General features: G+C 32.5%; 2 protein-coding genes and 1 pseudogene across 3 annotated transcripts; 1 reads left to right on the plus strand and 2 right to left on the minus strand.

The window, feature by feature from the left end:
• Positions 1 to 300: 300 nt before the first annotated feature.
• On the minus strand, positions 301 to 23,425 carry LOC120154162 (protein TIC 40, chloroplastic-like). Of its 2 annotated transcripts, XM_039165972.1 has the most exons (15): positions 23,416 to 23,425; positions 6,691 to 6,908; positions 6,458 to 6,572; positions 5,875 to 5,932; positions 5,736 to 5,753; positions 4,498 to 4,765; positions 4,091 to 4,188; positions 3,924 to 3,987; positions 3,129 to 3,207; positions 2,348 to 2,388; positions 1,913 to 1,958; positions 1,400 to 1,494; positions 1,111 to 1,214; positions 955 to 1,002; positions 614 to 673 (listed from the first exon to the last, which is right to left on the minus strand). In XM_039165972.1, the coding sequence occupies exons 2-15, from the start codon at positions 6,890 to 6,892 to the stop codon at positions 614 to 616; spliced, it is 1,296 nt and encodes a 431-aa protein (XP_039021903.1). In that variant the 5' UTR covers positions 6,893 to 6,908; positions 23,416 to 23,425. The 2 variants fall into 2 exon arrangements, with proteins under 2 accessions (XP_039021902.1, XP_039021903.1); XM_039165971.1 differs by lacking the exon at positions 23,416 to 23,425 and having other exon boundaries at positions 301 to 673; positions 6,691 to 6,892.
• Positions 7,466 to 10,671, minus strand: LOC120154164 (annotated as a pseudogene).
• LOC120154078 (probable fructokinase-6, chloroplastic) lies at positions 12,997 to 22,987 on the plus strand. The gene is made up of 6 exons (XM_039165918.1): positions 12,997 to 13,225; positions 20,667 to 20,875; positions 21,382 to 21,594; positions 22,061 to 22,355; positions 22,488 to 22,603; positions 22,777 to 22,987. Exons 1-6 carry the CDS (start codon positions 12,997 to 12,999, stop codon positions 22,930 to 22,932), a joined length of 1,218 nt encoding a protein of 405 aa, XP_039021849.1. The 3' UTR covers positions 22,933 to 22,987.
• Positions 23,426 to 25,370: the final 1,945 nt, after the last annotated feature.

Genomic DNA, 25,370 nt, shown 5'->3' on the forward strand with positions numbered 1-25,370 from the left:
ATCAAATTAAAAAAAAACTTAAGTTTTGATTACTTATATTATTATTTTATTAAATTTTAGCCACTTACACGTTAAATGACATTAGTTTGATGAAATAACACGTTAATGAAAATGTTTTATTTTTATTTTATCCCTCAAACTTTAGATAAAATGTTAATTATGAATCTTTATATAAACTCAAAATAGTTTAGAAAGAAAATTAATTAACCTATCTTTTGAATATATTTTCTTCCCAACCCGAGCTTTCCCTCTTATCTCGATGTGCTCTAGCCATGTCGATAGGCAATCCTACAAAAGATGTTGTGAAACCAACTTCATTTACGGACAACCATTTACAATTATTTTCTGTATAAACCAAGTTCTGAAAATAAGCTTCCGATTCCAATTACAGCTAATCAAGCCTCTTAGATTACAGTAATGGGTTAATATTTGGTATACGGCGGCCCGTTGGCATCGTTCATTCTAAAACCAAAAAAGAAAAACTCCGAACAATTGATGTAAGATCTGTACTCGGTCATGGATTTCGATACTCCAATAACCGATCACCTCAACCATCTGACATGAAACGAGAACATTGTGCTCTGAAAACAGTGAACTTCAGACAACAACCAAATCAAGGTGATCCAGTCACGCCGGGAAAGAGTTCTGATATTTTGTTGAATACATCCATAACCTGAAATGCAAATATATATATATATATAATGAATCATATCAACAATACGTCGTATCAAGAAATCAACTTTAAAATTCATATAAGCTATGATCAAGAGCAAGGAAGTGGAAGCAAAGATGAAATCTTCAACAATTATTTGCAGCGCTCATTGAAACAGTAAAAGCAACACATTTGCATGTAAGTAAACATGTAGGTTAAAAGGGTAGATATAGTGATGATATTGGCAAATGAATAAAAATTTAAATATTAAACATTAAATGTGGACGGAAGGCCTACATTACCTCCTTGTCATTTTGGTATTTTGCAATGCTCAGTGGATTTTGTGAACACTGCAAAATCAGCAAATAGAACAGAAAACCAATGCTAATTATTTAGTTTTTGTGCATGACATCAAGAGAGAAAATTAACAGTTCATAAATAAACCAGATAAAACATACATCCATGATAGCTGCTTGAACTCTTGGGTTTTGGAATGCCATGGCAACTTCAGGATTGGCCATTATTTTGGATATCACTTCTTCAGGTGTAAGCCCAATCTGGTCTGCAAATGGGAAAGGAAGATATTAAAACCCTATTCAGGCAATAAACTATATTCAACCATGAGAGAATTTGACCATCTAATAACTACGTATATCACATATAGAGTGTAAAAAAAGTTATAATATGCAAGCAATCGATATCTTATTCCAAGCATTTGAAAACCTCAAATAGAAGGTTTGAACTTACCGAATTGCTGCTTTACCTCAGGACTGTTGAGATCAAAATTTTTCAAGGAATCCATCATCCTATTGTCCCATTCAGAACTTCCACCCATATTATTTCTGAAAATAATTATCAACGCGTACATATAAGTATTTGAATTGACCATAACTCAATTAATTCTAAATAACAAGAAAATTAATAGTAACCTTAACTCGTTTAATAGGAGAAAATAAAGAGAACCATCAATTCACATCAAGTTAATAAGTTTCATTCCTAGATCTTACTCTTCAAGCACATTATAGGCATTTGGGGAAAAATTAATGAGAACTCTATGATTGTCATTCCTAATTCTTACTCTTCAAGCACATTATAGGCATTTTGGAAAAAAATTAATGAGAACTCGATAACATTTTAAAATTGTACCAAAACAGTATCATTCCGGCTCTACCTATCTGAACTTATAATTTTTACAAACATGAACAGGAATAATGCTGCTTAAAACTCATCAAAAGAAAGACAGGCTCAGAAAAAGCTTACAGCATGTCTTGTAGTTGTTGGCGGTATTGAGGATTTTGTAGCATCCCTGTAACAAATATGTGCAAAAGGAAGACCATTGATATATATTAAAAGCCATCCATAAAGTTTAAGCAAGCTTATATATTAAATGAAAAAATCACCTTTTTAGAAAAACAAATAACTCTTTATTCAGGGAAATAAAACAAGTATTCCGGGATTCGGAAACCTGGGGAAATTATTTAGAACCGACTCTAGGCATAACAAGTATACTGGCACCAAATCCCTTGGCATAAAAAAATACGGTTTGGCAAAAACTGGAAAACCTGATATCAAATTAATCAGACAAGAGACAGAACACGAATCTGTGCTCTGTTCCCACCCACCCACCCATCCTCCTCGTCCAGAAAGAAAATGAACAGAGAAATGAAGAAGGAAAGTGGTTAAGCATGGACTCACATTTAAATGTCTCGGGGTTCCTCATTTCCTCAGGCAAATACCTTTATGAATAAATAAAAGATTAAATTTCATTTGAGCAATAAATAGGTTAATTCAGTTAGAAAAAGAACTACTTGTGCAACAGGATGAAGTATATGCATAAAGACTTATCAAAACACGGAGAAAGATTTTAATTGGAGGAATTATACTTTAGAGGTGCGGTAGTAAAGTGGAATATATCATTTCCCATCCACACACACCCTCCCTACCCCTTCCCTCTCTTCATGGTTATATCCACCTTAAAAAACAACCAGACAGACAGCTTCTAATACTTGGGGTTAAATTTTCTCCAGAAGTAGAGTGGCAAATGACTTTCAGACATGAAAATCAATCAAGGAAGCAAAGGAAAAGTTAGGTTTGCTTATCTTCTACGTTTTAGATCTTACAAGCTTTTGAGAGATTTTTCGGTAGACTTATTACTATATCTTATCAAGGTCGGTCCAAGTACTCAAAATGTTAATGAAAGTCTACTACCTTTAAAATACTGACAATTTAAAGCTGTAGCTTAGCTCCATGTTCATTCATCACAACATTTGAGATACCAAGCCTAAAAATTTTATATGTAGGAACGACATAACATTGACCAAGTTTTTTTTTTACTTCTGTAATTAATCCAAAGAATAGGAATGAAAGAATGGGCATTGGACAAGCGTAAACTTACACTACACCTCAGGTACACCAAGATGACATCAATAAGAAAATAAGAAAAAATAAAACGATCGAGGAAAAGGATTTTTATTACGGATAAACCATCTGCTGCACTGTTGGATCATCCATCATTTTCTCCAAAGCATCCACAGATAAGCCAGTACCTGCTTTTCCTGCAAATGTAATAGAATGCTTTATTAAATGTTACAGAGAGAGCAAAAAGAAACTAAAAGCATGCCCAAATGCATACATGCAAGATTAAATTGTTGGCCATACAGGGGTACAACAGTACAAGTATAGCTTTGGAAAAGAAGCACAATGTATAATTCAATCATAACGAAAACAAAGGGCCACATAAGAGAGCAGCAGAAATGCATCTGTATCAATTAGGTAATAGAACCATCCATTTAATCACCATTTCGCTATGTCAATAGATGCGTCAGAAAATGTCTTTAAAAAGAGCTAACATTGAACTAAATAGCATTAATTACTACGAAAATTATATGCATATTGACATGAAAAATATATAATTTTAAGCACTTCCTTATTCTTACTCCACTTAGTGCCTCCTATTAGTGTTCCTTTATTTTAACATATGTAGCATAACTCAATTTATTAAATCCCTCATTGTCATGAGGTTTATCGATCTCTAACATGTTTGAAAAAACACATTCCTTTTCTTTAGGTTTTAGACATCAAGTAATTACCTCCTGTAGTCTAGTAAACTTTAAACCAATGGGAAAACAATCGAGTTTGCAGTTAACACAAAACTCTCAATGATTTCTTATCCTTTTCTTCAAACAGTTATTACAGCGAATACAGACCAAAATGCACCACACATTCATTTCAAATAATCATTAATGTCGGTTACAACTGGCTCTTTACATACCAGCTGACTGATAACTGCCAAAAGCACCGGCGTCCTGCTTTGATGCAGCTCCATTATCAGAAACCTTCAGACATCATTCAAAATTTTAATTTTCCAGAATAGATGTATTGAAATTACAGAACTCAGTCCATACAACCAGCCTCCAAGAAAAAGCTTAAACAACTCACATCCTTGTGGATCCGAGCATTATCTGATGAACTTAGCTCTGCCACATCTTCAAAAGCACTCTTCGACACACTTTCTTCTGGAGAAACATCCACAAAAGCTGCAAATAGAACTTTGAATCAGTCTTAAAGAAACAATCTTAAGAACAACCCCTGCAACTGGAATGGATTTAGTTGTTTAAAGAATCTAAAACCATCATTCAAAGTAGAAAATTCCGTTGATACTAGACCTCAGTTTTATACTTCCATTAAGCACACACATTATTCTAGGGAAAGAAAGAAAAGAGATTTGTTAGTTTTACCAATGTTTCATGTACTTGAATGGGAGCCATATAATGTTATATTTTACCTCAGAAAAGGAAGAGTTGCACATTATACATCACATGGCAGCAGTAAAAGTTATATTTTACCATATTTCTTTGATTTTGCAGTTTCTGTTTCACTTTTTCCTTTGGTTGCTGGATCAGTCACAGGGGCTGCTTCGACTTTCGTTGCAGGTACATCAATTGTAACTCTGTTTTGAGGGGGAGCTGGAGAAGGGGATGTGACAGGCCCTTGTGACGGGGGTGTTGGGAAAGGAAATGGGGATCCCGAAGGAAAAGCAGCATTGCCAAATTGGTTATTTTGAGTGTTCATCTGGCCCATCATGGTTTTGAAAGCTTGCTGCATTGCATGTTTCTGAATAATGGAAAGGAGGATATCATAAATCAATGAAATAACAGAGCTATTCAGCGACCTCCACCTATTGTCAATTTAAGCCATATGCATTATCTTAAGCACATGAAGGAAGTTAATCATGCAATGAAAAAATGTAGATACTAAGGCACAACTCTAACAACTCAAAGGCTATGAAAGAGAGATATATATCTAATAAACCACAACAGGGTTCTGATATGACAACCAAGAAACTTACTGTAGCACAAAATATATCATACCATTTTTATCTTTATACAAGTACTTGTGCCATAACACAGAAGGGCATAGAGTCATGCCATTGTAAAGATTATGTCAAGGCAAGCTGCCACCATGAGGTCAGCTTCCCACCACATTCAATTGAGATACGACGGATATTTAGAAGGCACAGATTATACAACTAGCTCTTACTTACTGGAGTGGATTCTACATCTTGGATTATAAATTCCACTAGAAACAACTTTATTGACAACAAGAACCATCTGGCCCCGGCCCATGGCTCCCAGGCAGGGGTCATACTTTGAGGATGCGTGAAGTGAAAGTTTTACAAATATCAAAATACAATTTTGCAGGATAAATTGGGGCCCTCTAAGCAAAATATATCTTGTTGTGAACTATCACTATCTATTATAGCCTTGATTATTGGATTTCAACGAATGTACAGTAATTAGAGTCAATTCCACAACCAAATAATTCGTTCAAATCTGGACTGCTGCATATCCATCCCAACAACAACAAATCTTCATTGAAGGCACCTTCAAAAAGAAGTGTAATCTAGACTTTCAATTTGCAGAGACCATCCAAACCAGGCAGACTAAATAAATTTTTACCCATTACTAATTTCATTGCTTCACTGAAGCGCCCAATTCTACTTCCAAAACTACTACATAAGATTCAATTATACAACTTACAGGTGAAACAATACAACCATACCTCATAGGAAAGAAACCCTCACCTTTAAGCTCGAAGATACCTGTCATTCCAATCAACTTCATTAAGATATATACAGAAAAAGAAACAATTACCAATCAATAGAAATATCATTAAATATCACTCAAAAAGACACAAGAAAAATAGATGCTTTGTGCTCTCACCCATGTAAAAAGTGCTGAGAGCCCAACACCTACTCCAATCCAGAAAAGCGGCGACCCTCTGGGAAATATAAACAGGTAAACAACTAAAAGAATAAATAACTGTTCACAAAATATACGCACACCAGAAAAATATAAAATCGGAACATCCGTCTAGTCATTACTTTCTCTCTAGTTTATCTTTCACTAACCCACAACTGCAATAAAGTAAAAGTAAACAAATAAAAACTACCATTATATCATTAAAAATTGGGTAAATTACTAAAGTTAGATATCAATTCATATATGGTTGTTTCATATACAACAAAAATAAAACAGCGTTTCATTATATATGAAAAACATGGCTCTGTTTGATAACCGCGCTTGCTTTTTGCTCATTACAAAGTAATCAAGAAGAAGAAGAAAGAGTAAGACTAGATAAATGACTAAAATGCAACATTAGTTCTAATATAGACTATTACTTTCTAATTCAGCGTTAAAGTAACATCAAATGATTTGTTAAAAAAAGTTAGTTCATTTTCCTCCAAATCCAAAAGCAGAAATTAGAAACCAAAGATAATAGAAGGAAAACAATGGATTGAATTACATTTGAGAGGACGGCGGTGGCACAGTTGGATAAGGGTTGACTCCAACGGAAGAAGTTTGTTGATTACTTGAAGAAGAAATGCTGGCAAACCTTTCATCTCCAGATTTTCCGAAAACTACACTAACAAGAACAACAAAAGATCAAATTATGAACTTTTAAAATAAGAAACGAGAGAGAGAAATAGAGAGAGAGAGAGCGAGAGAGAGAGAGAGAGAGAGAGAGAGAGAAAATACCAATTTGGGAGAGACGTCGTGGACGAGTAGGGTGGGCGGAGCAGGAGACTCTGGAACGACGAGGGGCACTATTGGGTGTCGGAAAAGTTAAGATTTCGGTGGGGGTTTTCAGAGTATAAATAGGATTATTTGTGTGTCCTAAGAGATAAAACTTTGGGGGCGGGGAAGAAGATGAAACCAACGCCATATTCATATTTTCCATGGAATTTTACAATCCCTCAGCCGAAGTGAGGAGGAAGAGTGTGAGCTATAGTGAGTCTGAGAGAAATGAAGAACACAATGGGAATGGGATCAACGACGCGGTATTGGTATATTTTTTTATAATTGATACTCATATTAATACCTAAACTAAATTGCGTGTTACTTTTGGAGGTGTTTGTTTCTTTGTATAGTTGTATTCCAATTGTGGGTTCTTCTTAACGTGATAAGCCTTCTTAATGGATTATTATTATTATTATTATTATTTAGAATATTATATTCAAGATTCAGGAATTCTTTTTATTAATTATTTAAGATTAAATAGTTATAGAAATTATTTTGTATCCAAGATTTGAACAGCATTATTCAAAACACTATCATTTTGTTCAGGTTTGTGCCAAGCCAACAGGGCTATAAATTATAACCCCTCATGCAGCTCAACCAGCATTTCACCGTATCTTCTAGTTCCATGTTCAACAAAAATTCTATGTATTCCTTCCTTCAAATACGAAGTTCTAAAATTAAAAAAAAAATAGACCGCAAATATGTCACTAACTAAGCAACTACTGATCCTCAATTTCTGTAAGAAAAGTAAGTAAATGAAAGCCATTAAACATCAAAATACGGTTTCATCCCTACCATATGATTCAGCCCTATGACAAAAATTCTGAAAGACAAGCTCTCTCTCCAACTGTTTTGTTTTAAGAACTCTTCCACGAAATCCTTCGAAATCTAGACCCGCAAATGACTACCAGAAAAAAATTAAAGCTCATATGTTGTAACCATCGTTGATTGATTAGATTAAAATCCCAAATTCCAACATCGTTGCCACTTGCCAGAACTTTGTCCTCTCAGTCGCGTTTTTTCTGATTGGTTTTTAAACCTGTATGCTGTCTAAGTACTGTAGCGTAGTTATGGTGCCGGATAAGCAGGATCAATATGAAAACATTAGCAGCCAGGAAAAGTAGGCCTGCCACCCAGAGCTGTAGGAAGACATTCATGCCTTTAAACTCGAGCAAGTAACCCCACAACAACCATTGGGTTTGAGCTCCAATCCAAAAAAGAATGCAACAAAGGCCTTTCCATTTAAGCTTCATATTGGTCCATGGCAAAATAAGAGGCAAGAGGCAAAAGAACCATACAAAGTACTGTGCTGTTATTACCTGTCCAAGAAGTAAATCAAGAATAAATACAAAATCGTAGATTTTTATGTTTACCATAATATGTCAAGGCGAATAAAGTGAGGCTACGAATGTTAAATCTGCATACCTTATTGAATGCTACAAATGCCACTGTCTGTACAAAGAAGCAGAACACAAGATCCTTTGCAAAGCAGAAAATAAGAACCAGCTGCACTATAAATTGAGGCAAAAACGAGATGAGCTTTTCCAGAACTGAAAGATCTCGTTCATAGTTAAGATAGATATGGTAGAAATAGATGGAAAAATTATGTCTTGGATCCGTGCGTGTAAGATGATAGAGCAATGCCTCGTGTAGGAATTCCCATCCATATACTCGGAAGAAAAAACCAGTACAAAGGAGGAAAACACTGCCTGAAATGAGACCAAACAAAATTCTTGACCTTGTTAATATGTTTTTAATTGCAGTCCATGCATCAAACTGATCAGTCACTTGCGAATTAATTTGATGAGTCTTCCGTTGATCAGAGGTCCAATCACATACTAATGGCTTCACACCAGATTGAAAAATGCGTGGATCAAGAAAAATGATGATGGGAAGGGCATAGATTATAGGATAAATTCTGAAGTGAACAATAAGACCATACCAACATGCAGCTTGTATAACATTACCTATCAAGAAGAAAGAAGGAAATCAAAAGAGCCAACCAAAATAAATCAAGCTAAATTGGATAACAACAAAACTCCTCTTAACGTGGCGTCCAATGCCCCAAGCGTCGACAGAAGAAACGTAAGACTTATATTAGATATGTAACATGTGAAAAACTACTGTAATGAAAGTTTTCCCATTCAGTTCCTAACTCGATACTTTCTGAATATTAATATTGAAATCAAGTAGGCAATCCAGTATCAATGCTATCACAGTAAATCCTTCCCACTAAGCCAGTAGTGCAAGTCTTCTACTCTCTAAAAAGATAACTGGATCATTAAAAGTAAAATCATAGAGTGAGTTGCATTAGAGACATATAATTCAAATAACAATATCATCCTTTATAAACACCAAACTTCCCAAGGAGCTGCTCATGCAGTTAAGACTCTCCCTTACAGGGACCAATATTCTAATTACTAACAACTTTATAAATTTTCTCATATCAGCTGAAAAATAAAGGTGGATTTAAGCTTTTAAGTTGTTTTATTTGGCAGGTTAAAATGGCTAGAAGCTGGATTAGTCCAGACTGACTGACTGCAGAAATCCCAACGTAATAAGAAGCTAATCAAGAAGAACCTAGACAGACCTGCAAATGGAAGGGATCTCTCGGCGCTCTCGTGTTCCCTCAAGATGGATTTAACATAGAGTCAGATCCAGCGTTTCCAGCTGAGTGATAATTATATCAGAAAGCCAAGCACCCAAGAATTAATTGGCACTAAGCTCAACCTTGAAAACCACATCTTAAATACAAAAAATATATAGAAGCCTTTACCTAAGAGCTATTCTTTCAGAACCCAATTTTTAGAGGCATCTATAGGACACTAATACATAAGAGAACAAAAGGGAAGCATATCAGAGTATAAGCAGGCTGACATGGCTTGATGATCAACACGGGTTAAAGTCAACAACAAAGTTAGTTAGTTATTATTCAGCAACTTTTCAGTATCTTTGTTAGCCTTTCAATTTCGACGTTAGCATTTTCAGTTATCATTTTCTGTTTCTTATCAGAGCTAGAATCAGCTGTATATAAATAAATAATGTTTACAATGAATGTAGTAGTATGTAGTGTTGATCTCTTTGATGGATCACCACGTATCAGAGTTCTCTCAAGTATTTCTCTCTTAAACATTTTGTTGTACACCTAGTAGTCATTTGTTTCATCTTCTTCGTCTCGTATACACTCACATCAAAGCATATATATTTAACCTGAAGGGGAATAACAAATCTGCATACCTTTAATAAGACATATAATAATCCACAAAATCATGGCACAAACAATAGGTTCACAGTTTCCCCGAGTTCCAATTGTGAAGGTGAATGGGTTGAAAAGCCATATCAACATGGAATACGTTATACGTGCATAGATGATCAGGCACCTTACGCTGCTTCAATATGATACGGATAAACAACCCAACAAATAAATATGCAAAACGAGGATCAGAACAAAACGCACAATGAAATTCACACATGGGTTTTATCTAAAGAAAAGGCAGAATCTTAACAAGTTCCCAAAGTGCAAAAGCAAGAAACTTAATTCTAAAATGTGTAAATTTTGATTTACTACAATTGATGGTGGAAGCTGAAAATACCTGAAGCTGAGAAGAGAAACTTTCCCCAAGAACTGGAAATAAAAGAGTTGGGAATCAACAGAAATGCAAGTAAAGGTGAATAACGGTAAGTGGTTCGTTTATAGGGAGACTGACCAGAAGCCATTAAAGAAGCAGCATCAGAAAAAACACCGTAATCCACATCTGTGTATCTAACTTCCATATGGGCATCTTGCCATTCACCATACAGGATTAGACCCAAACGGAAAATGGCTGATATGAGGAAAATCGAACGGGGTTTAAGTGAATTCATGGCCGAAGATGGTGATTCTGAAGAAACAAAATTAGACCCAACTTAAAGCCTTTTCGCAATCTGATGAAAAGAAAAGGGAGTAGACAAACTATGAATCTACAGAGATGAATGGACAAGAAATGAGAGAAAAAAATGCTTAAATTAAATGGTTATTAAAGTGCAGAGTAAATTTCTTCATTAATGTTTTAAAAATAATAAAATAGTCACAATAACAAATCGATCACTATATCATTAACAACCATTGCTTTAGTAATATAAGATTGATGTGCCACGTTAAGCATTTAGGTTTATTTTTGTCACCCCATCATCATCGCCGTCTTAAATTTTTACAGCATTCATATGTTACGCATTCGATTGGAGAACAACTTTCTCTTTTTAAACTGGACAAACAATAATAAACCATTTGCTGAGAGAAGATTTTGATGGCATAAGTTTTCGATAGAAGTTAGAAGCCACTCCAAGATTTATTATTCCATAACACAATTTCAATGAATTGATATGAAAATGCAACAATCGATAGAATATTTCTTATTAAGTAATATTTTGTTCAACAAAAGTTAATCATAGAATGTATCATATGAATAATTTATTTATAGTTCAAACATGGACAGAACTAAGATTTCAATTCAAGAGGAACAAAATATAATTAATTATAGAAATCGAAGGGGTAAAACATAATTAACTGTAAAAAATGAGATGACAAAATTAAAATAAACTAAAACTAATACCTCTAATTTAAAATTTATCCATTTATCATTTTTATTTTTGATTGAATATCTATCATTTTTAATAATAAAAAATAGAGGAGAGTGGCACGAGGCATAACTTTATCCCTGCAATTAAATAAAGTAATAAATTAATATTAACGTAAATGTTAATATCTTTAATTATGTGACTCGAAATCAACCTTAAAAGGGTATAGAATTGAATTTGATTAAAGCATATATGTTTTGCAACGAAAGGGGAAGCTCCTCCATCAACATGAAACTCACCAAACAATGCAGCAATGTTTCCTTGAAAACCAACCCCAACTAATTCTTTGGTGTGTTTAGCATTCGATTTCACATTTCTTTGGTCCTTTTAGAAAGAAAGTAATGCTGCCTTTAGTACCAAGTTTTGTTTACAAGGTAAATTTAACTATTTGTACTGTCTTGGGGAACTATAATTGTGAAAGGAACTTGACCTCTCATTCGACAGCCTAATTGAATACGAAAAGGGTGTAATTGTTGAAAAGTTTGGTCAAAAGGGAAATCACTTGGATTTGCAGCAATTAATGTCTTATTGTGAATCCATAAAAGGGTGATTTCTTGTGAAGGAGGTCAAAGTATTTTAGATCACACTGAAAATTGTCCAGTTTTCAATGGGGGATGGATTAGGAAGATGTTGCTTAGCAAACTTGGATATGGAATGATGGGAAGAAGAGCAAAAGTAGGCAATACGTGTGTCAAAAACTCAAAATAATTATTATTCATTTATTCTAATGAAAAAACATGAACAAATATTCATAAATTAAATCTAAATGTTGTGTCCTTCGAAATTTTAATATAATTTCAATCATGGGTCTAATTAATTATTTTTTTTTTATAAATTCTAAATCTAAATCTAATTCTACTTAGAGGGAAGGGAGAAGTGAGACTTTAGAAGAATAAAGAGAGTGCTCCTATTCAATCACAAATTCATGACCTAAATGAATATAAAGAAAAAAAGATGAACATCTGACCAACTGAAAACAAAGATGAACGGTTTGGATCAACCAAAGTTGTGCATTTAATTTGATGGAACACTTTCACGTTCATTTTTTTTATCCCATGTATGCACCATAGCTATAAACAGGAACATCAAAACTTTATTATAGAAGTGTAAATTTAGAACCTTATATTAAAATTTAGGGATGTGAAATTATAAAATTTAAAGAGTAAAATTATATTATTATTATAAAATATAAAGAAAATACATAAACTATATAGAAATTTAAAATTTCCCGAAATATGATCGTGCATCTCAATCCATTATTGGCTTAATTAATGACGTGAGACAAGTTGTCAAACTGCGTGGTAATTATGATTATGAGCTAATCAATTGTCCTTAATTAATAGTCTTAAACTAAACATTGAACGAGTTACGTAAGATAGGAACCATAATGGAATATAGGTAATTTGAAGTAAGCTATATATAATCAATAGCCCTAGTATTAGTAAAGTCCAAGAAAGCATCTCTTTAGAAAATGAGGGACAAAATCAGTACTTTGCTTAAAACATCCTCATTTTCCTTGTCCTAATCCAAGCACTGTGGAACTCAAATCGGTTACTGCTATAAATACAACTCTTCAATTATCCTCCATTACACTTCACCTCAAAAAACCAGTAGCCGAAAACAAAAGCAAGACAGATCAAACTTTACATGAGCCATGCAAGCAACTCGACGGCGTCGGCTACCGCGGCTGGATACCGGCACTGGAACTCGGCCCTGTTTGGCGGCGTGGCAATAGTTCTAGGACTGGTTGTCATGGCATTAGTTATTATAGCTTGTTCATGCAAAAAGTCTCCACCCAACTCCAACTACAATGGTGAAGCAGCTGCGGAGAGGATAGAAACGGAAATGGAGACGAAGATTGTTGTGATCATGGCCGGTGATGAAAACCCTACGTACCTTGCCAATCCCTTGCCTTCCACTCGCCATTGCTAACCATTTTAACAATTTTAGAGTAAATCTTTTATTTCATCTTTCTACCTTTCTTTCGATCATGTATGTTTTATTTCAAATGGATATAGGTGACTTTCTATCAAATATAATTGTGAGGCTGCGAAACTGTATCAGAATTCAGACTAATTATAACTTTTGTTTCCATTAATTAGGAATAGGTCATGCCTCCAATGATTAGGGGTGATAAAGTTTTACTCGATTTTAAAAATCAATTTTTTAATTTAATTCGACGTTAAAAAATTAACTTGCCTTGATCCAATTCATAATTTCATAAACTTGATTCGATTTTAATAATTTTAAATTCAAGTCGAGTTATAAAATAGAATTTGAATTTTTTTTTTGTGAACATGAAATTGGTTTTTAAATTTGAGTCGAGTCTCTCAACTCTACATGATATATGTATATTGCATATATTCCTTCCCCTTTCCCCATAGCCATAAAAATAGAGTGAAAAAATAGTTGTGTGATGAATGATGCAATTCACCCATAAAAAAGGTGTCACTAGGATCGTATACGGGCAGGGCAAGTGCGAATATCCCTTCCCCTTTCCCCATAGCCACCTAATATTTTCGTATCCACCACTTACCCACCACCCATGAAAGCTAAAATTTTTAAATTCACTTTCCCACACCTACTACCCAACAAGATATCCATCCTGAGTCTTGTACCGGTCTATATCTACCCATACCTTCAATTTGAGATAGGAGAAAATGAAGATCTTTAATTCTAAAAATGTTTATACCATAATATTTGGTTAAATTACAAGTCATATCCTATAAAATCTTAAGATTTATAGAATAGTCTCTAAAATTATACCTAAATTCATAATAGTCCAAAATTTATATGATGAGTAGTTAGTAGGCGGACAGATGCAAGGCAGGGTAAGGTCTCAAACCCACCACCTACCCACGACGGGTATGATTTTTTTTCAATCTACACCTGCTCACTACCCACTAAACTTATACCCATTCCCACCCCAATTGGAGCGGGTACTATATGAAATCCACGTAATTGTACTGTCTGTTATCCTTAGATGTTACATACAACTGCGTCATTAATTTTTAACATCGAGGTATTAAAACAAAACAAAAAATAAATATTATGTATGATTTTGAAACAAATAAAAATTTAGATACAAAATTAAAACAAAACTGATAATTTAAGTATTAAATGTGTAGTTTAGCTTATTTTTAAAACGGTGATATAAAGGTGGTTTTTATTTTGGCCAAATCTACTTACTTTTTGTCACTGTTTTGTTCATTAAATAAACATTATAAAATATGTTTAATTTTGAGTGATTATAAGATATATATGTTTAGAAATTTTATACAACTATTTAAATTAATTTTTTTTGAAAAATAATATTTCTTTTTATCACTTAAATTATTCAATATATTTAATTTTAAATTACCAAATATGTTTAGAAATTTTATTATTAAAATATTAGGTTTTAACAATCTAAATTACAAATGGATAAATTATATCATTCATCACTGAACTTTATTCTCTTTTCTATTTTATTCACTATACTTTTAATTTTTTTAATTTACTCACTGAACTTACTACTCATGTTTTGATCATCATGGATTATTTTATTATTATTTTTGTATGACACGATATTTATTATTTTTATTATTAAATCTAAAAATAATTTAAAATAAATAATAAAATAATAATTTATTATTATTAAATTTAAAAGGACTTAAAATAATCATTGTCCACCGTCGATCATCGTCGACCACCGTCAAGATTTGAAATTATTTTTATATTAAATAATAATAAAAAGTGTCACATCATATGAAAATGATAATAAAATAATTCAAAGTGATTAAAATACAAGTAATTAAAAAATTTACTGAGTAAATTAAAAAAATTAAAAATATAGTAAGTAAAATATGAAAGAGAATAAAGTTCGACGAGAAATGTTATATTTTACTCATTTCAAGTTTTATAAAAAAAATACACATATTTCATCTAAATTCTAATTGTTTGAGGCATCAGTCTCGTAAGTTGCACCTGAATTGTATTGAAAATAATTTAAAAATATATTATAAAATTATATTTTTGAAATACCGTACAAGAATTTATTATATATATATTGATACAAAATAGCTAGTTTTAATAAAAATAAAAATACTATTCAAAATTACAATGAATATTTACGAGTATAACTGTAAACGTAAACTAAATTATAATTAGGATTTTTTTTATAATCATTGACACAAAAATTAGCTACCTAGATCACACAAAGACCATAAAAGGGAAAAAATTAAAAAACCTAACCACTGTTCGAACAAAATAAAGATATGAACAAATCTAATTGCATCGACAAATGAACCACAAAAAGGAATAAAACTAATGAAAATGCAACGACAAATCTAAAATCAGAGTCAAACGACGTGAAAAAACTATTCATTATCGCAAAACGCGTATCCAAATCAATCTGAGGGTCAAAAGCAGAGAATATCAACATGATAATAAATAAGCATCATCTTGATCAGTCGTAGAGATACAAATCTAACCCTGAGAAAAAAAAATAAACGAAAACAACGGCCAAACTACCGAAAATTACCAAGAGGCATAGAAAAGTGTGCTACAAAAGTATAGATAAAATATGCCATAAAAGTAGATATAAACATATTAAAAAGAAAAAATTATTCTTATTAAAAACCTAAAAAATTAAAAAATATAACTTGTCAATAATCTATATCAAAACCGATGCCGTTATTAGTTAAATAAAATAAAATAAAAAAAGTTGATTTGATTTATAGAAATGGACATAAATTGTAAAAGAAAATGGATGAGGAGAGAAGGGAGAAAGAAAGAGCGACTAGGGTTTAGGAATGATTGATAAATTACGTTAAAAATTAAACTATATATATAATTATATTAATGGGAAAAGGTTATAACATTATATATATATATATATATATTGTTTTCATGGAAATTGGCATCCGAAGGAAACTCCAAGAGTCGTCCTTTTAGCTGTAAAGGCATTATAGTGGTATAAAGTTTTTAAAATTTTGACATCACTATCTTTGTACCTTTTCAACAATAAACTCATCATCTTCCACCGACAGAGAGACATGGGAATGGGGGCAGCAAATACAACAGTGAGCATCAAACTCAGCGCAGCAGCGCTACTTGTCTATTACCTTACCTCTTTGGTCTTAATTCTGATAGCAACTGCATTGCTTCTTCTGGCTTGTTCCTATATCAAATCATATCCCTCAAGCAGGAAATGGTGACGGCTCGAGTTGTCGATTCGGAGCCGAAAATCGTAGTCATCATGGCCGGAGATGACAACCCTACCTTCTTTGCTAAACCACTCTCTTCTTCACCGGTCAAGTCTGAGAAGCCCAAACACAATCTCTCTCTCTCGTCCCACACCCTCACTTTTGTTTTTCTTTTTGTCTTCAAATATACCAGCGGCACGTGTCAAGTTCTCGAAAATTAACATTTTATAAGAAATCAGAGTTCAATTCACAGGAAAACTTTTTTATGTGTTTCCTTCATATAATTTTGTATTGGCTTATATTTTAACACAGGTTGAAATTTATATGGAATAAATAACCTAATTAATAATTTAAGGTTCCATGGTTTAGGAATAATCATTTGTGATTGATGGCTTATGAGCTTGGAATCTAAGTACCATTATGCTTTTGGAGTGAGATTTTTATACGGAAGTACGTCGTGCCATATATACTTTTAGAAGATGTGTCACGTTCAATCGTGTCTTCCAAAAAAAATTATTAGATATATATGATATAATTTCAATGTAACACTGTAAAGATTGGAAGGATATATTTGAGTATCATTTTTTTTACAAGAAAATTCTATAAAAAAACATAATACGGGTAAAAGACATGTGTTAACGAAAATAAAAATTCAAACCGAATGTGGTAACCCACATGTACGAGTCTTCTTTTTAATCACTCAATATGTACATGTTCAAAATGTTATATTTAGACACTTAAAAACTAAGATTTAATCAATGGAAGGCTGGTAACATAAATCTTACATTTGTCAGATATTGATTTTTTCTTTTTCAAATGCTTAAATTTGATATTTTTAAACATACACTCGTTAAACGAACTAAGACAAGGCTTATGTACACTATTACTATTTGACTTGACTTGTGCTAAGATGCGTGTTCAACACATATTACATGTGTCTCTTCATTTTGATATTTATTTAGTTTATGTTTTGTTAATTTTTATTTATTTCATGTTGGTTTATGATAATGTTAACTTGGTCGTGTACTTCTTAAAATCCAATAAAAGAACACTTTACGAGTTGTACCTTCTTATAAAAGCAAAAATATATTCAATTAATTATGCCTTTCTATTTTTTTATGGCACATATAAAATTAAACTCATTTAGTCGTATTGCTTCGAAACTTCATTAAAATAACGTTGATTTAATAAATAATTAAAAATAAATGTCATTATGATATTTAAAAACAACATGTTAAGTAAATTAGCCTTAAGATTTTAATTTAAGAACAATTTTTAACAGACAACTTAGTTTATTACACTGAAATATTCAGTATTTAGAAGTTTGTATTCGTTATTTTTTATTACTTATATATCTGTAATTATATTTTAATTTAAACAATTGAGTTTAGATTCTTTTTATTTGGATTTGAATTTGAATAAGTATTTGGATGTCTTGAGTTTGAGTTTAGGTAATATATTTGGATATGATTTTGAATTTACATATTTAAGACTAGATAGTTTCATTTTACCCTCTTATTCAATTATTCGGGCATTTTATATGAACCCTTGTTAGTATGATTTAGTTATTAATGTGGCACTGGGCTAATTAGCTCAGCGTTTGAAATTTGTTTCTTTACGCATATTAGGTGAAGATTTATAGAGGAACAGTTTGACTAGAAGAATCTAAACCAGGCAAAAGATCATATTACATCTCGAAATTTAAAGGGCATGTATATTCGAAGTATTTATTTTGTAAATCCAAGTCGTAAATTGTTTTAAACATTTGGCCTATATATTTTGATCTTTATATCTGTGGAAGCTCCCGACTATAAATTGTTTTGTATGAGTTTTATTATCTATTTTATTAAAGTTATTCACCTATGAATCTTTAGTTTATCTAAGCATGTTAAAAATAAAGAAAAATTATTGGTTATCCACTTCATATTGGTCAACTGTGTGTCGTACTGGTGTAGTGTGTTACATCACCTTTGCTCATGTAGTAGATTAAATTTATCATTTTCATCCATATCGTATTTACGTATTAATTTAGCCCTCAAAATTGTTTAATTGCATCATTCTATGCCCTTCTCATAACTTAAAATCCTAAATTATAAACACTAAGTTAGTGTTTAGAGGTAATAGGGTTATAATTTAGGGTTTAGAGATGATAATTTAGGATTTTAAGTTAGGGGTAGGGTTATAGAATGATGCGATTAAACAATTTCGATGGCTAAATTGATGCGAAAATACAATAGGGGCGAATGTGAAAAATTAGATCAACTACATGAGCAAAAGTTACCTTTTACCTTATTTTTATTGTATATAATTTATTATAGTAATTTTAATTTTAATATAATTTAAGTCGCTACATACATGAATTATACATATTGTATTCAATATTTTAACATAATTTTGTAAGGTCAACAAGGACACATTCTTTATCAAATTCTTTCATATAGATTTATATTTTGTTTAGATGAAATAAAAGAGGAATTTTATTTAATAAAAAAAACTGGATTTTATGCGTAAATATTCGGATTACCAACAACAAAATGGAGACACGAATATTTTGTAAAGATTTTCTTTATCCGCTCGCTCCCAGAAAAGGAAAAGCAATTATAACTTCCATGGATTGCTTATGGAATTGTTTAAAAAGTGAAAAAATTATAACCTGAGAGCCTTAAAAGGTCCCAAAAAAAAAATTCACTGAAAGGAATTGGATTCTTTTTCCAAATAAAATCTGGGATTTTAAAAGAACAGCTGCAACTCAAACATCAATCGAAATATTTGATCTTGTTGAATTCTTACCCATTTCATAAGTCGGTAAAAAGGGGAATTGGCAAGGTTAACGAACCTGGGTTTTATTCCCCTCCACGTTTTCCGTGTTCTGCTACTAGATTGCATGTCCAAGGTACTCATAGCTTTTTCCTTTTACATTTTTTTCCATGGAAGTTTCATTTAGGATAGCTAGACTGCTTTTTTACTCAGATTTGTTTTATATGACACGATTAGCTTTGTTTTGGAAAGAAATGCTAAGGGCAATCTTGATTATTTTGAGTAATGTGGATTTTATTTTTATAGTTGTTGCTGTAGTTTATAGAGCATTCGATTTTGGAAACTGTATTATTTTCCGTCTTACTACTTAAGTTTCAATATGATCTAAGGGCGCAAATTTAATAGCTAAATGTGGAAATGTGAAAAACATGGATTATGGATACTCAAACTTAATTAAGAAAGTTGTAAACGATTTAAAATATTTGTCTACTTAACTATAAAGTTGGAGAACAAAGGTTTCGAAACTTATTTGCTTACCTTGTGTTATTAAGGAATTCAATTTACCAAGAAATATGATTATTTCTATTTGGTTAGTTGGATGGGAATGATGCAAAGATGATTAGGAGTTCCTGTAGTTGTTTTAAATGTTAAGGGATTATAAGCACCACAAATGCGGCATTGTGAACATTTCACATACAAATAATTGGTTTTGGGGTAGGTAGACCATTTTAGAATAATTGGAAGTCATAGAATTTTACTTCCACATTTTCAGACGTGCGAGTGGATACTGTTTTTGGGATGGGTAAAACCCTTATTGTCTTCAGAACCGTGTTTGTCTTCTCTTTCGTAGAGCATTTGCCCGCTATTGGTGTATTCTTTGTAAACCATGATTATCTGCTCTTTCAGTGATCACCATGAAATCTTTAATGATAATGTTTGGTAGTTGCTTCCTTATGGAATGAATTTATTATACATGAAAATATCATTGTGATAACTGAATGAAATCAAATCAAGCTGTTCATGGTTTCCATAGCTGACCCTTTTATTCTATTAATATAATACTGGGAGGGCATTATAATTTGCGGTGTCTTGATTCATATTATTTTCTATAGAAAATCGAGCTATATTAAAGGTATCTTGACTCCGGTTGTATAGTTGAACGCCACACACTAAAATTTGAACTTGACTAAACTCTTCAACTTAGAAATAAAACTGGGCTAATGATAAATGATATTAAACTCTATTTTTTCATTAATACAATCGTAGTTTTCTCATTTTGATCTATGGATTGCAATTATCACTGTATATTTTTGCTGTATGTCTCATACTCTCACTTTCCACAACTAATCATATTCTTTGCCATATTTATTTTAGGACAAGCCCTCCCTGTTGATGGATTACCTGAAATAAAGGATTCTTCACTTGTGGTTTGTTTTGGGGAAATGCTGATAGATTTTGTCCCAACTATCAGTGGGCTTTCATTGGCAGATGCCCCTGCGTTTAAGGAGGCTCCTGGAGGTGCACCTGCTAATGTCGCTGTTGGCATAGCTCGTCTCAGTGGCTCATCAGTTTTTATTGGGAAGGTACTTTTCTAAATGTATTTTCTTTTTTGTTTGTTATTTAGGTTATGAAATTTGTGATGGTGCTCAGGTCTGTCTGTTGGATTTTCAGTTCTATAACTTAACTTTTTCTCTAATGAATCTCCATCGTTGGTATTCTAGGTGTCTGTTCAAAAATCTTTGGTCTTTGCGTAAAATATCTCCAATATATGTATTGTTCTTGTTTCTTGAGCATGATATTAACATACCTCATTCATGCATACATTTTCCTAGTTTAGTGTCAAATCTTCTCATAGTATCCTCAGCTTATTAATATTACTTCTGTAGTTCTGTGCTATGAAATTTGGCTGCTCTACTTTGATAAAAAAAAAATCTCTGTTTTAAGTGATATTATTCAAGTTAGCCCCCTTTTACCAATTGGTTTAAGGTTGGATGCTTAACATAGTACCAAAGTTGCGGTTGGAATTTTTTCTTTTGATGTTTTGATTTATATAGATTCTTAGCTTCAATGTATTATGTGATGTGGACAGGTTGGTGAGGATGAATTTGGATACATGCTTGCTAACATATTAAAGGAAAATAATGTCAACAGTGAAGGGATGCGTTTTGATCCTGGTGCACGAACTGCTTTAGCAATTGTAACACTGAGGAGTGACGGGGAACGTGAGTTCATGTTTTATCGTAATCCTAGTGCTGATATGTTGCTCCAAGAAAACGAACTTGATTTTGATTTGATAACAAAGGTATGATGCCTCTATAACTGTTGATTAGATAACAGTAAAATCACTGAAAATATATATGTAAGAAGATAGATTAGTACCAATGATCCTCCAGGTATAATAGTTATAGAGTGAAAGATTGCATATATAATGCTGTTTGGAGTCACGTAGTGATTTTCACGTCGTTTTGTATAGTAATTCAGATAAACAAACATCCAAAAGGATACTCAATTCTGAACCTTTTTATTATGATAGATCAGTTGATAAGTTTTTTTTTTTTTATGTAAATACTTTTACATCTCATCATTTTTTAGCTTTAATATTCACCATGTTGAGCTCTTATTTTTTTCCCCCAAGGCACTGCTTCACTGGCAAAGTGTTGGTTCTTGTATAATTGCTGTATATTTCTCATTGTTATTATCGATTTTGTTTCTGTTTTCATGACTTCTGATTTATATGGTTTGAATTATATATCTTCATCTATTGGCAGTCAACAAATTTTCATCATGGTTCTGTAAGTCTTATTACCGAACCATGCAAGTCAGCTCACGTTGCTGCAGCAAAAGCTGCAAAGGATATCTCTAGATATGTTTCTATGACATTTTTTCCCTTTCTGCATGCGAGTTATTTGGATGGATGGACTCTTCAGAGCTGTGATGACTGGAATTGCCCCTTTCGATGCTTACTCCGTACATGCTTGGATATCTTTAGTCTGATGTTGCAGAGTCTTGGAAGTTTGAGCACCTTGAAAATGAGTTTGATGATCAAGCACTCTTCATCTGATAATTTAATATCTTACAAAGAGATTTAATCATTACGTTAGTCTCAATGAATACTTGTTCGAACGCTTTTCCGAATCTGGTTCTGAAGCTTAAAAGACATGATAACTGTAATAAGAAATGAATAACATTTTCCAGGAATTCAGTGGGATAGTCAAGGGCTTGGCGGTAGAAGGGTAGACATCACTGGTGCCGGGGATGCTTTTGTAGCCGGAACATTATCACAACTAGCTTCGGATCTTTCCTTGCTTCAGGTATTGACCTTTGGATTTTATAATAGTTCCATTTTATTTCCATTCGTATTGTTCCCTGAACTATTCATGAGTACAAGAGTTTATACATTGTGAACAAGAATTCAGTCAATCTCTCCTCAATAATGCAGTACAAAATGTTAAATCAAGTTGTAAGGGACTGTTTAATCTTGCAGGATGAGGATCGATTGAGGGATGCTCTGTTGTTTTCTAACGCTTGTGGTGCATTGACCGTTGCGGAAAGAGGTGCAATTCCTGCCTTGCCAACAAGAGAAGCTGTTCGTGATGCTATTGTAAAAAATGTAGCCAAGTTTTCTTCTGTAATTAGGTGACTTCCAATTTCAAGTTCCGTGCCTACATCTTTATCAACGACCAGGACTCAATCGGCATGAAACGATCCGCATATGCCTTAGTAATATTTTATCGTCAGCGTTACCTTCATTCGGTAAACTTATAGCAGTTCCGATCTTCCACATGGTGAAAAGTCTCATAATAATGGAAAGCGTCTTGCCTTTTGATTTTGTACTCTCTTTCCTAGCATATATTATATATTATATATATATATATATATATATATAAATATATATAAATGATGCTTTAAATTCGTTTAGCGAACGAATGACCAACTGGTTTTTCTGCTCTCCACTGTGGACACAGCAAATTCCTTGAATCTTCACATTTGAGCTTTAGCAGTGAATAAAGAATATATTTTAACAAATTTTGAATGGCAGTGATTTTTATTTTGTTTCATTTTTATGGCAATAGGTTATATTATAACCATAAATTTGTTTAATTTTTTTTTATGTAACTAGCAACAATGGGGAGCTGAATATTTTGGATTAAAGCACAAGGGGCAAGCCAAAAAGATAAAGGGTAAAGTACAAAAACGGTCCCTTGATTATGGGATAATGCTTTATTGAGTTCCTTGACTATTAAAAATTACAAAATGATCCCTCAATTATAGGAAGTTATTTCGTTGAGTCCCTTGACTAAAAAGTTACAAAATAGTCGCCTAATTATTAATTATGTTCAAAACTTGTTCTTTTCTATTAAAATTTTGACGTCAATCTAAGATGTACGTTAACCTACTGATTGAGATATGATAAAAATTTGATTTATAATCTCAAATGACTATTATATCTTAGTCAACATGTTAACGTCTAACTCAGATGATCCTTAAATTTTTAACAGAAAATGACGAGTTTGGAACGTAATGAATAGTCGAGTGATCATTTTGTAACTTTTAATTGTCAAAGGACTCAACAAAACGACTCCCTATAGTCGAGGGGCTCAACAAAACAACTTCCTATAATCAAGGGATCATTTTGTAAGTTTAATATTTAAGAGACTTAATAAAGTGTTATCCTATACTAGGGGACCATTTGGGTACTTTGCCCAAAGATAAAAAATAAATTTTTGCCCAAAGATAAAAAATAAATTTTCGAGAAGAATAAATTTAATGGTTAAACAAATAAATTATCAAATCTAAGTTTATAATTTTGTTTTCAAAGAATTTTTTAAATATATATGGTTTTTTATTTAAAATTTAATATTATCATCAGTTGAATATCCAAATTTATTATTATTTTTTAAATAAAGTTTTGCATGGTTTTATTAAGTGAAAAAAAAATCATCGATACAAATAATTCGAACACGAATCATAGCCAATATGATACCTCCAGAAACAAAAACATTACAATTTAACCATACAGACGTAACATAAAATTGACTACACGATGCTGGAAAAACCAAGAAGTTAACCGCACTAGAACAAACCAACCCTTTCCATACTCTGCAATAACGAAAACCAGACTACCCGTGTGCTGCAACAAGAAATATTTATGGCAAGCCAAGCCGGATCTACGACCATCCTGTTGGAAGCGTAGATGGACTCACGATAATTTATAACTCGAACTTTTATTTATACGAAACAAAATATTTTACAACGACACTCTCAATATTACAATACTGCAATACTAGCTGCGGCTAGTTTACAAACACAACATCACTATTTTAAGCTTTGCTAAGCTCTCTCAATTCTCTCTATTTTTCTCTCGTATATTTTTCTTTTTCTCACTACTCACACCACACTTTGCTACAAATTACACACATATATATAGGAGTAATAAACCAACTTAACTTGCTTCTATATTATTCTAGCCGGCGTGATTGAATTCCTCAAAGATTTCAAGACTTTTCTAGACATTGATTTTTTTAATTGCAACTTTGGATTTTCTTGCCTACATGCACATGTGATTGTTTTGTTTGCTGCCACCTTTCAATTCTTCAAAATATCTTTGCCATTTTTTATTACTCAATAATTGAGTTTGATATCCAACACTCCACCTCAAACTCGATTTTCTATTCCAAACTTTTCTTTGAGTCGGTTGAATATATCTGCTATCAATGGCTTTGTGAAAATGTCTGCTATTTGATCTTCAGTTCTGCAGTAAATTAGCTCCACATTTTTGTTCTTCACCTGCTCTCGTATAAAGTGATACTTTGTATCAATATGCTTGATTCGGCTATGAGAGATTGGATTCTTAGCAAGAGAAATTGTAGACTTGTTGTCGACATAGATTGTAATTGGTTCTTCTTGTGCCAAATTTAGCTCGTGCAAAATATTCTTTAACCACATTGCTTGGCAAGTGCACGCTGCTATGGCTATGTATTCTGCTTCACATGTTGAAAGAGCTACCGTTTGTTGCTTCTTTGATGACCATGAAAATACTGCAGAACCGATATGAAATAGATATCCAGTTGTGTTTTT

This window comes from Hibiscus syriacus, unplaced genomic scaffold (assembly GCF_006381635.1).
Source record: "Hibiscus syriacus cultivar Baekdansim isolate YM2019G1 unplaced genomic scaffold, ASM638163v2 tig00111105_pilon, whole genome shotgun sequence".
Lineage (NCBI taxonomy): Eukaryota > Viridiplantae > Streptophyta > Magnoliopsida > Malvales > Malvaceae > Hibiscus > Hibiscus syriacus.

Excerpts from the sequence above, each read along its gene's own strand:
- LOC120154078 (XM_039165918.1), top strand. The coding sequence starts at position 12,997 with ATGAGCCATGCAAGCAACTCGACGGCGTCGGCTACCGCGGCTGGATAC. Across the intron at positions 13,226-20,666 it reads GATTGTTGTGATCATGGCCG|GACAAGCCCTCCCTGTTGAT; the intron begins GTGATGAAAACC and ends TATTTATTTTAG. Across the intron at positions 21,595-22,060 it reads ATTTTGATTTGATAACAAAG|TCAACAAATTTTCATCATGG; the intron begins GTATGATGCCTC and ends ATCTATTGGCAG.
- LOC120154162 (XM_039165971.1), bottom strand. The coding sequence starts at position 6,892 with ATGGAAAATATGAATATGGCGTTGGTTTCATCTTCTTCCCCGCCCCCA. Across the intron at positions 2,389-3,128 it reads GTGCAGCAGATGGTTTATCC|GTATTTGCCTGAGGAAATGA; the intron begins GTAATAAAAATC and ends TTATTCATAAAG. Across the intron at positions 1,215-1,399 it reads TGAGGTAAAGCAGCAATTCG|ACCAGATTGGGCTTACACCT; the intron begins GTAAGTTCAAAC and ends TCCCATTTGCAG.